The 12,853-nt window shown below is 40.9% G+C and overlaps 1 protein-coding gene across 1 annotated transcript in view; it reads left to right on the top strand.

Moving 5' to 3' along the window:
• Window positions 1-305: 305 nt before the first annotated feature.
• LOC122913329 (zinc finger protein 58-like) overlaps window positions 306-12,853 on the top strand; it is a 46,960-nt gene continuing 34,412 nt past the window's right edge. The window contains 3 exon segments of the mRNA XM_044260087.1: window positions 306-320; window positions 6,250-6,376; window positions 6,901-7,025. Of these exon segments, the coding sequence (XP_044116022.1) occupies window positions 306-320; window positions 6,250-6,376; window positions 6,901-7,025 (267 nt within the window).

A 12,853-nucleotide genomic window follows, 5' to 3' on the forward strand; every position in this document is an offset into this window, starting at 1 on the left:
TGAGTCTAGAGGGTCGGGTCCATGCAGCACATGGTTTCTATGCTGTAGTGAATTTGTGGGTTCTAGAAGCAGGAAAGAAAAGTCAGGGATTGGGTTTAAAATAGGAAGTCACATTTCCTGAATGGCTCCTGACACAAGGGACGAAGAAGTTGGGACTTCTCTGCATTTCTGGGTCCTGCCTTTGGGCAGATAGTTTACAGGTAAAGAGGTTCTACTGGTGGCTTTATGGGCATTTTCTCATGATGCAGCTGTGATTTCTCCACAAAAAGCTCGTGAGAAACAAATCTAGAGGACAAGGAGAAAGAATGGCCAGTTCTCAGGTAAGCTTGGTGTCCCAGGAGAGACTGTATCATGCTTTTCTCCTGAAATTGCTTGCATTTAGAAATTGCAAATGTTTCCTCTAGTTCTGATGTTTCTCCCTTATGTTTTCACCTATTTTTAAAACCTTTTAAGAAATGAAACTGAACACTAGGTCTGCAGAACACTTTTCCTGTATATCCCAGAGACTTGTCTCCTGTGTCTTCAACCTGGGTTCCAACATGGTATCAAGAGCTGTCAATTTCAATGAAAACCTGCAACTGTTGAAAATATTCTCTTGGTGACAGATCTAGAGGGGAAGGTGTTGAATCCAAGATTTCTATTGCTGCTGAGGTTTGTTCTTGGGATCTCAGTGAAGAAAAACATTTCTCATGTAGGTCCCATGTAGATACTTTATCAGCTCTGTGTAGCCCAGGAATAAGAAAATGCCCAAATCAACATAATAGATACAAAATCAAGAATATCTTGGAAAGTTCTTGGGGAAAAATCATGGAGTGAGACTTGCTCTTTAGAATGTGAAAAGGATACTCTATTTAAAATATACTAGATGGGCACCTGCATGGCTCAGTGGGTTAAGCGTCAGACTCTTGATTTCAGAACAGGTCCCAATCTCAGGGTCCTGAAGCCCTGTTTAGGCTCCATGCTCAGCAGGGAATCTGTTGAGATTCTCTCTGTGCCTCTTCTTCAGCACTTCCCCCCTTCTCTCTAAAATATAAATAAATATTTAAATAAAGTAAAAAATATATATATACTAGCTATTACAGGTCATGGAAACTGGTGTTTCAATGCCTCTGACAGTCAGATGGGGACCCCAAACACGGATCAAAGATTGGGAGGAAGCCAGTCATGTGGGCATTGAGAAGAATGCACCTGAGGGAGAACAGAGGAGATATAAATTGACTGAACACCCTGCCAGAGAGCTGCAGGCAGGGCACCAGAGGAGAAGCTGGCTTCCAGGATGCAGTGAGTGGGGCTGTGTTGAAAGGGGGAAGGTGAGGAGTTGTGGGGACTTAAGACCCTTTATTCATCAATGTACCTGGTTGTTAGGGCCTATGGCTACCTTGAGGTGGGTTCCCTGTTGGGGCTATTTGAACTCAGTGGGAGGGTCGCTATGGGCACTTTCTCCACTCCTTTACTCAAGCCTCTTTGCCTGAAAGCAGGTTCTACAGAATCTACATGTGATTGAAGTGTATATAAATCCACTGCATTCTCATAATTAGATTTTATTCTGAATTCCTGTCTCCAGACTCTAAGGAAACACCCGTGATGGTGTGTCCTTGGGTGTGCCTTAGGCACTGATAGCAATTTGTTTCTATACACCTGATGTGAACTGCATTTATTCACTTTGTGTTGACTGCCAGATTCATCCCTTATAATGTTCATATTTTCCCTCTTATTATTCGTAAGGAGCTTAGATGTTCTGAGCTACATGCAGCAACCATCGCCTTCCAGGTGGAACTTTTTGTTCTGAGTTTCTCTTGCTTTTAGTTTCTTTTCCTTTTTTAAATTTTATTTATTTATTTATTTGACAGACAGAGATCACAAGTAGGCAGACAGGGAGACAGAGAGAGAGGAGGAAGCAGCTCCCCACTGAGCAGAGAGCCCAATGAGGGACTTGATCCTAGGACCCTGGGACCATGACCTGAGCCAAGCAGAGACTTTAACCCACTGAGCCACCCAGGCACCCCGAGTTTCTTTTTTTTTTTTTTAATATTTTATTTACATTTTGAGAGAGAGTATGAGAATTAGGGGTGGGGAAGAGGTAGAAACTGATTCCCACTGAGCGGGAGCCCCAGGAAAGTTTCCATCCCAGGACTCTGCGATCACTACCTGAATGAAAGGCAGACCCTTAGCCAACTGAGCCACCTAGGTGCCCCTTGCTTATAGTTTCTGAGGAAGAGAACAAAGTCCTAAGAAGTGTAGATAAATTTCCTTCAACTTGCAGCCCATTGATAAATACTTGAGATAAGCAGGGTATGGCATTCTTCAAGGAATTCACAACTGCCTCAATGTTAATGATTTGTTGGAGGTGAAAAGCAGCCTTAGCTTGATGGCAGCCAGACCTCCAGGATCCTCTAAGTCCTCTTTAACATATGAAAACCCTTTTGGAAACTTCCTTTATTTCTACTCCCCAAATATGTGTTGGCCATCATCCTCTAAGCATATGGCCTACTGATAGATATCTGCTGGGTCTCCTGACAAGGTCCCAGGAGCCTAGACTCCAAATTCCTTAGACACTTCCACCATCCCTCACCCTCTCCCCATTTGAATGTAGGTAATCAGTCACTGCTTACAACCCCAGTGCAGCTCTTTGACCAAAAGGTCCTGACCCGTGCTTTAATAAGACCACATTTTTTGTACCAATGATATCTCAATAATTGTTTTTTTTCATAATTCACTATCGAACCCCAATATTTCACATCAAAAACATCTCAAGAATTCTTTCTTGACAAATGGCTCATATCCAAAATCCATCAGTTTGCACTGCACAAGGAGGACTCTCACTTCTGTGTAGTTGGTATATATGAGTTCTGGGTTGGAGATTCTCATTCAGTCAACCCGCCATCCCACAGTTTTTCTTCTACTGGATACTCCTATCACAGACTTACTCTTCTATTTACTTCTTTTCAAAACAAACAAACAAACAAACAAACCAAGAATCACATAATGAACATTGTTCAGTATCTTAAAATCCTGAGATCTAACACAAATTATAATTTAATCAAAATTTTCAATGAACTACTATGGTACAGGATCATTGACTACAATGGCCAAGAAAGAGAGAATTCTTGAGAGGACATATGATGCAAGTTAGTAAGTTTATTTTCTTTTTTAAGATTTTATTTGACAGGCAGAGATGACAAGTAGGCAGAGAGGCAGGCGGAGAGAGGAGGAAGCAGGCTCCCCGCTGAGCAAAGAGCCCAATGTGGGGCTCGATCCCAGGACCCTGGGATCATGGCCTGAGCAGAAGGCAGAGGCTTTAACCCACTGAGCCACCCAGGCACCCCGAGTAAGTTTATTTCAACAGCACCGTATCAATGGGCTGGAAGAGCTGCACTTTGGCTGCATCAAACTGGTGGTTCTGTGCTTAATGTTTACTGGGGAGGGGCTGTGCAGGGAGTATAAGATCATAAATGTTTCTTTGAATCTGTACTTGTAAAACTCCTTTTGCAAGATTCCTCAGGCACTTATTCCACTTGATATTAATATGGGGGAGATGTACAGGTAGTCCCAAGATCCACTGAGAATGTAGCAATTTGCCCTTAGGTGATGCTTCTAGAACTATGCAGGCAGGGTGCCTGGGTGGCTCAGTCAGTTAAGGGTGTGCCTTTGGCTCAGGTCATGATCTCAGGGTCCTGGGATTGAGCCCACATCAGACTCCCTGGTCCATGGGCAGTCTGCTTCTCCCTCTCCTTCTGCCTTGATCATGCTCTCTTTCTCTCTCTCTCTCTCAATAAAATATTAAAACTACAACAACAGAAAAACTATGCCAGCTGTAGGTCAGCCCCCTGGACTACAAGTGAACATTATTTGCTTCTAGCCCTCATCATAATAGTCTCAGAAATAAAAGTTGTTTTCTTTCTGCCATTCAGTGTGTTTGTGTTGATAGTGTAATAAAAGACAAGCATCATCATCAGGGCACCTGGGTGGCTCAGTCATTTGGCCTTTGTCTTGGGCTCAGGTCATGATCCTGGGGTCCTGGAATGGAGCCCCAGATTCAACTCCCTGCTCAGTGGAAAGCCTGCTTCTTCCAATGTCCCTGCTTGTGTTCCCTCTCTCACTGACTCTCTCTTTGTCAAATAAATAAATAAAATCTTAAAAAAAAGGCATCATCATCAGCAAAAAGATTTATGAATGTCATGTCATTGAAATAGTTTCTTAAATTAGGCAGCATGAAAATTTTCTATTCTATCACTTTTCCTGTGGGTATAAGTACTTCCTAAATATATGGCTGTGTGCATGACTGTACAATGGTAGATCAGCGTTGGGTGGATCCTTCTTGTTTTCATCATTCTTCTCAGGTTGGGCACCTTCTATGAATACTACTTTAGGGTCTCTCTGTATATTGACCTGAGGGCCATTTTAGATCAACTCTAGGTCAGATAACCTTGGTGAAAGCCTGATCCCTTCCATGTTACTGGATATTTGACAAAATACTCCCATAAATATAGAAGAATAATGTTTTCTTCTCTAAGGTTATTATTCTTCATTTCACCTTAATTTATGCTCTCTAGAAACTAGGAAATGGTGAGAAAAGGATTGTTGTTGACTTTCTTGCTATGCCAGTAGGATCTGTCATTGATATAAAACCTACTCAGAAACACTTGGGTGGCTCAGTCAATGAACTGTTTGCCTTTGCCTTGGGTCATGGTGCCAGAGACCCAAGATAGAGCCCTGTGCTGGGCTCTCTGCTCAGGGGGGAGTCTGCTTATCCCTCTCCCTCTGCAACCCTCCCCTTATTGCCTACACCCTGGCTCCTGCTGTTTCTTGCTCTCTTACTCTCTGTGTTTGAAATTAAATAAAAATCATTAATACAAAAGAAAACAAAACAAAAACCAACCATTTCAATTCCAAGTCCTCCAATAATTCATGGGGTTCTAGCTCTCATTAAAAATAGATCTCTTGGGTCATGGGCTATTGCCTCCTTAGAAATGCAGACTCCCATCCCACCCCAGCATTTCTGAACAGAATCTTACATTTTTACAAGATCTCCAATGCACTGACATAAAATTCTAATTCACAATAGAATTTGATAAGTACATTTGTAACCCAGTAAAACATCCCACCTAAGAAGTAGCCCCAGCTTATACTCTATGATAGTAACACAGTACTCGAAACTGTGTGTTCCTTTGTTAAGGACTTCATTTGACAAATTATTTTGGATAAACACACAGTATTTATACTGGTTTTGTGGATCCTATGCCATCCTCTTACCTCAAAGTCACAGAATACATTAGAGCCTATTACTGGGTTAAAAATGATCTTCCTGTACAAAGGAGGATGTTCTCTTAAGGCAGAACCAGTTGTCCTAATAAAACTGGACTAACATGAGTTCACTGCTTGGTGAGTCACAGATAGAAACTACAATGGATGGTGTTATCACAGAATGCAAACTTGATTTGCCTAAAAAAAAAAAAAATCACAGGGAATAACTTGCAACATAGAGACTCCTAGAACAAGGGAGAAGGATTTCCTATTATTTGGGGTTAGGGTGCATATTCAGAAAGTGGAGCCTTATCTTCTGTAGATCTGAGCATTAGGTGGCAAAAAAAACTCAAGAAAACCTTGTCTACATACTTTGTATTTATGTAAATGGGCTTTGTGTACCTTCTTCGGTGGAGATTTTCTTTTTTTTTTTTTTTTAATATTTTATTTATTTATTTGTCAGAGAGAGAGAGGGAGAGAGAGTGAGCACAGGCAGACAGAATGGCAGGCAGAGGCAGAGGGAGAAGCAGGCTTCCTGCTGAGCAAGGAGCCCGATGCGGGACTTGATCCCAGGACCCTGGGATCATGACCTGAGCTGAAAGCAGCCGCTTAACCAACTGAGCCACCCAGGCGTCCCTTCGGTGGAGATTTTCATATTATCATGAGATAAAGGGAACTGTAGATCACTCCAACGTTTACTACTTGGCCCATCTGCTTAGGTGTCATGGGGGTGAAGTTCAAATTGGGCCAGCCCAAGCTCTTCCTCAGGGCTGCAAGTGCCCTTAGCTGGACAGAGCAGACTCTGTCCATGGGTGTTTTGAATAAAATGAAGATAAGGTGGAAACAAGACGGTAAGTAAAATGTGGCAGAAAGTTCAGAGGGTACAAGAAGGACAAAGAAAGTTTGGATCTTGGGTTTAGAGGTGAACATTAATTCCCTCTCTCATCTTCAGGACCATCGTGAACTGTGTCAATGGCCACTTGGTGACTGTGGTATTTATTGCAGGGACAACTGACATTCATGGATGTGGCCATAGAATTATCTGAAGAGGAGTGGGGATGCCTGACCCACACTCAGTGGGAACTGTACAGGGATGTGATGTTGGAGAACTACAGACACTTCCACTTCCTGGGTGAGGAACACTCCTTCCGGATTTTCCAAAACCCACTCTGGGTTTTGCTCCATCCTGTGAAGACTGTTTTTTGGGAGATTCCTGTTTGAATGACTGGATTTCAGATCCAGGCAGAGAGGGGAATAAGTAGGGTTTTGTAGATGGAGAGAAACATCTTCATGATGTTTCCTTCTCAGCTTTAGCTTCCCCTTCCTCAAGGTAACATCATCACTTCTGTAGATTCCTGGCAGTTCTAAACATTGAGTGGCTTAAGTGGTACTGCCCACATCTTCTACACCAATTTTCACTCATTATTGTATCTATTACTTGGAAGTGGAGGTCAGGATGTGAACATTGGAAATCCCTTCTTCCTATTGTAAAGGGGATTTTGAGCAATAGCATTTGGGAAACCATTTCTCAGATTTCCTAGATTTCCATTTCCCATTTTCTAGATTCTACAATGTTCTCTCTTCTCTACTGAGCACACCTGTGATTAGAAGCTAGAATCTCCAGCAATACTTGTTTTCCTTTTTTCTAATGAACAGGTCTCATTGAGTCCAAGCCAGACTTGGTGTCCTTTTTGGAACAGAATAAGTTCTGGGATGAGATAAGAAAGGAGACAGTAGCCTTTCATCCAGGTAGGTGGTCAAGAATGAAGCAGATGACAGAGGTGAGATCCAAATGTGAAAGAGGATGGTTGACCTTAAACTGTGTAGCTTCCATGTATTTTCCTTTCTTTTCTTTTCTTTTTTTTAAGGAACACTGGGGAGAACTACAGAAATCTTTTTTTTTTTTAAAGGTTTTATTTATTTATTTGATACAGAGAGATCACAAGCAGGCAGATGCAGGCAGAGAGAGAGAGGAGGAAGCAGGCTCCCTGCTGAGCAGAGAGCCTGATGCGGGGCTCGATCCCAGGACCCTGGGATCATGACCTGGGCCAAAGGCAGAGGCTTTAACCCACAGAGCCACCCAGGTGCCCCCTATGTATTTTCTTGAATGGAAATAAGTTCAGGAAGCCCAGTGTTGTTGGTCTCCCTCTCAGTGAGGGACATCTGCTATCCAAGATGATAAAACTCTTACATTCTTGAAGAATACTTCTTCAGCTCCAGAGATGGTCCATCATATCCACAGAGAGGGCCTGGAGACTCTCCTTGGATGGGGAGGGCCCCCCCTAATCTGAGAGTTTCTCCATTGCTGTGAGGGCCCTGGGGTAATCACCCTACTTCTGAGGACTTTCATGTTAAGCCCTTTGTAAGTTATGTTTTGCCTCCTGTGAGATATGTGTCAGGGTAGTGCTGAGCATGTTGGAGTATGTGTGGAAATTCCGGAAACACTGGAGACAGACATCTCATACTTTCAGGTTATGCTTTTGAGTGTTATGGGGGGTTTAATATGAGACTCTGTAACTGAGACTCTGTAACTGAGACTCTGTAACTTCATCAGATCACAAAGTACCTCCATAAATGAGAAAATTCACATCCTGTATTTCCCTTTAGAAGTTCACAGTCTCTGTGTTCCATTCTTAAATGGTGAAATAATGTATCTATTTGTTTCCTAGAATTCCTACCTAAATAATGCCATAGGGGAGCTAGGACATTTAGAACTCAATTTATAGCCTCTAATGTAGTCTTAGTTGTTACCTTATTTATTAATAATTGTATCATTTAATAATTTTATCTTATATGAAGTTCTTGTGTATTTTTCCATTTTAATTAGTTGTATATGAGATTCAGTGTATTTTTCCATTTTAATTAGTTGTATATGAGATTCAGTTTTGATTTTTTAGATCCAAAGTTCTGATGGGACATGGACATGTACTTTATAAGAAGTGAGGGAGATAATTAGTACAATCCCCATATTTAAGAAAAACTTTTGCTTATAAATGTAATTTTACTTCAGGGAAAATTTAGTCATTGGATTTTTCTTCTGATTTCCTCAGAATATACGTGAATTCATCCAAATACTTTTTTAAAAATAAAGTCATTGTCAGTATATTTTCCAAAGTTGGTGTTTATTTAGAAAAGAAAGGATTTTGGTTGCTTGGTTCTACAGAATGAATTATAGCTTTATATTCTACATAAAAGGAGGTGTATATTAACATGCTACATTTTTTAATGTCTTTGAAGTGCTTACTAGTAAAATCTTTCATTAGACTTTCTTATGGTTGATAATAATGAATATTCATTACAATTTTACTATCAGTGAAGGCATGCCAACAATTCCAATGTTTGTATTTCATGGAGTCACAGTCTGTGTTTGAAAATACAGTTACATAGTGATTTTCCTTTCAGATAATTCATCTATTTTTTTATTGAGAATTTTTTATCTTCAATTTGGTCTTATTCTGCTTATGCAATTCCATAATAATGTACTTCCTTTTGTCTGGACTTTCTACAACATGAAGTATTTGTACTTTCTGTTTTGCTTGTGTATTTTATTCTAGGGGATGCAAGAGTGGCTTGGTGACTTAAGCATCTGCCTTTGGCTTAGGTCATTTTCCTAAGGTTCTGGGATCTAGATTCTACAATGTTCTCTTTTCTCTACTGAGCACAACTTTGATTGGAAGCTAGAATCTTGGGAGCTAGAGTCCCATGTTGGTCTCCTTTGTCAGCAGGGAGCCCACTTCTCCCTCTGCCAGCTGCTTCCCCTCTTTGTACACATGTGCTCTCCCTCACCCAAAAAAAAAAAAAAATCTTTAAAAAGAGGCATTAAAAAAACATTTTAAACTGATATTCTCAATTGCATACAAAATTATTCAACTTATCTGCACCCCTCCACCCACTTTGTTACCAGTATCACAAATTCTATATTTTATATTGTGACTTTATTACCTGGGTTAATGATTTAAATGCTTTTATTTTAAAATAGTTTGAATCCTAGAGGAGAACATAGGCAGTAATCTCTTCGATATCAGCCACAGAAACTTCTTTCAAGATATGTCTCCAGGGACACCTGGGTGGCTCAGTTGGTTAAGCAGCTGCCTTTGGCTCAGGTCATGATCCCAGGGTCCTGGGATCGAGTCCCACATCGGGCTCCTTGCTCAGCAGGGAGCCTGTTTCTCCTTCTGTCTCTGCCTGCCTCTTTGTCTGCCTGTGCTCGCTCGCTCTCTCTCCCTCTGTCTCTGGCAAATAAATAAATAAATAAATAAAATCTTAAAAAAAATAGGTATGTCTTCAAAGGCAAAGGAAACAAAAGTGAAGATGAACTTTTGGGACTTCATGAAAATCAAAAGCTTCTGCACAGCAAAGGAAACAATCAAGAAAACAAAGAGGCAACCCACGGAATGGGAGAAGATATTTGCAAATGACAGTACAGACAAAAGGTTGATATCCAGGATCTATAATGAACTCCTCAAACTGAACACACACAAAACAGACAATCATATCAAAAAATGGGCAAAAGATATGGACAGACACTTCTCCAATAAAGACATACAAATGGCTATCAGACACATGAAAAAATGTTCATTATCACTAGCCATCAGGGAGATTCTAATTAAAACTACATTGAGATATCACCTTACACCAGTTAGAATGGCCAAAATTAGCAAGACAGGAAACAACATGTGTTGGAGAGGATGTGGAGAAACGGGAACCCTCTTCCACTGTTGGTGGGAATGCAAGTTGGTGCAGCCTCTTTGGAGAACAGTGTGGAGATTCCTCAAAAAATTAAAAATAGAAATTCCCTATGACCCTGCCATTGCACTCCTGGGTATTTACCCCAAATATACAGATGTTGTGAAAAGAAGGGCCATCTGTACCCCAATGTTTATAGCAGCAATGGCCACGGTCGTCAAACTGTGGAAAGAATTAAGATGCCCTTCAACGTATGAATGGATAAGGAAGATGTGGTCCATATACACTATGGAGTATTATGCCTCCATCAGAAATGAGGAATATCCAACTTTTGTAGCAACATGGACGGGACTGGAAGAGATTATGCTGAGTGAAATAAGTCAAGCATAGAGAGTCAATTATCATATGGTTTCACTTATTTGTGGAGCATAACAAAAAGCATGGAAGACATGGGGAGTTAGAGAGAAGGGTGTTGGGGTAAATTGGAAGGGGAGGTGAACCATGAGAGACTATAGACTCTGAAAAACGATCTGAGGGATTTGAAGTGGTAGGGGGGTGGGAGGTCGGGGTACCGGGTGGTGGGTGTTATAGAGGGCACAGATTGCATGGAGCACTGGGTGTGGTGAAAAAAATAATGATACTGTTATGCTGAAAATAAATAAATTTAAAAAAATTTGTAGGGGCGTCTGGGCGTCTCAGAGGGTCAAGCCTCTCCTTCAGGTTAGGTCATCATTCAGGGTCCTGGGATCGAGTTTCCCTTTGGGCTCTCTGCTCAGCAGGGAGCCTGCCTTTCTCCACCCGCTCCCACCCCCTCTTGCCTCTCTGCATACTTGTGATCTCTCTCTGTGTGTCAAATAAATAAAATCTATAAAGAATATATTTTGTGGCACAAATAAAAACAACTTGTGTTACCTCATTACAACACTGCAGGTTTCTATAATTGCAAAAATATTTATAATAAGTAGAGAGGTTTATATTGTCATATGGTTTTAATTACTGTTAGAATCATTTTACTTGATCTAGAAGAATTTCCTTTAACGTTTCTTGTAGAACAGGACTAGGAGTAAACTTAACAGGGGTTTCTATGTGGGAAAGTGTTTATTTCTACCTTTATGGAAAACAGTTTTCCCAGATAGAGGATTCTTGGTGGATATTTTGATCTTTTAGTGCTTGAATACACTGTCCCATGCAGTTCTTCCTACCAGGTCTGCTGTGAATCCCAGTAATAATCTTATGGAGATCTCTTAAAAAGATGAGTTGTTTTTATCACACTGTTTCAAAATTCTCTTTTTTACTGGTGACTTTTCATAAGTTAATTGTAATGTGACACTGTGTTCATGTCTTGAATTTTATACTACTTTAATTTTCCTGAGCTTCTTGAATTTGTCTCTTCTATCCACAAACATGGAAATTACAAGCCCTTAGACCTTCATATAAACCTTCTGCCATATTTACTCTCCCCTACCTTTGGGGTTCCCATAACGTGCCCATGAGAGCACTTGTTGGTGTCCTATGAGTCCCTACTCTGCTTTTTTCCACATGTTTCTTTGTTCTTCTCAGCAGATAATTTAAAACCTGGGGTCTTTAGGTTGTCTGCATCTTTCTTCTGTTTGATCAAGTCTGTGACTGACCCCTTTGTGTATTATTAATTTCAGTGGTTGTACATTTCAGCTCCCAGCTTTGGTTGATTGTTGTATTTTCTGTGTCTTTGGGTTTACATTTCTGTCATGTATAGTTGAACTGATGGCATTTATTTACCCTCCTACTTTTCTTCTTACTCCATGATAATCTTTATGACAGTTATTTGAATTCTTCCCCAGACAGTAAGTACTTCTTTATTTATTTTTTTTTAAAGGACAAGCTATTCTTTTTTTTTTTTTTTTAAGATTTTATTTATTTATTTGACAGAGAGAGATTACAAGTAGGCAGAGAGACAGGCAGAGAGAGAGAGGAGGCAGCAGGCTCCCTGCTGAGCAGAGAGCCCGATGTGGGACTTGATCCCAGGACCCTGAGATCATGACCTGAGCCGAAGGCAACGGCTTAACCCACTGAGCCACCCAGGCGCCCAGTACTTCTTTATTAATTCAGGGCCAATTTTAGAGATTTATTTCATTCCTCTGATTAGAACATGTTTTCCTAATTCTTTGCCTCTGATTCTAAATCAGAATATTTATTTTTAGAGAGAAAAACAACTAGATTAATTATATTTTAGTCATGGAAAATGTAGGCATGTGGGCTGCGAACCTCTCCAGAATTGGACATCTCTGTGGATCGTTTGTGTCCCCCAAACTGAAAACCATACCTACTTTTGGGTGGAAATATCCTATTTTTGACCAGAACCCTTACCTAGAACATTAACAGTCCATTATTTCATACTTTGCTGGGGTCAATGGTGTATATTGTATTTCTATAATGAATGAAACTTGAGAAAATAAAACATTAAAACAGTCATAGTGAAGAGAAAGTGAATTTAGAGTAGTGCACTGTATTTTTCAAAAAAAAGAAAATTGGGGGGTTCCTGGGTGGATCAGTGGGTTGAGCCTCTGCCTTTGGTACAGGTCATGATCCCAGGGTCCTGAGATTGAGCCCCACATCATTTTCTCTGCTCAGCAGGGACCCTGCTTCCCCCCTACCCTCTGCCTGCCTCTCTGCCTACTTGGGATCTCTGTCAAATAAATAAATAAATTCTAAAAAGAAAAAAAAGAAAGAAAGAAAGAGAATTGAGGGGCAAGTGGGTGGCTCAGTCAGTTGGGTGTCTGCCTTTGGTTCAGATCATGATCCTGGGGTCCTGAGGGTAAGCCAAGTATTGGGCTCCCTGCTCAGTGGAAAGCCTGCTTCTCCCCCTCCCTCTGTCTGCAGCTCCCCCTGCTTGTGTTCCCTGTTTCTCCCTCTTTGTCACCAGCAAATAGAGGTGACTATTTCT

Source organism: Neovison vison, chromosome 7 (assembly GCF_020171115.1).
Source record: "Neovison vison isolate M4711 chromosome 7, ASM_NN_V1, whole genome shotgun sequence".
Taxonomy (NCBI): Eukaryota; Metazoa; Chordata; class Mammalia; order Carnivora; family Mustelidae; genus Neogale; species Neogale vison.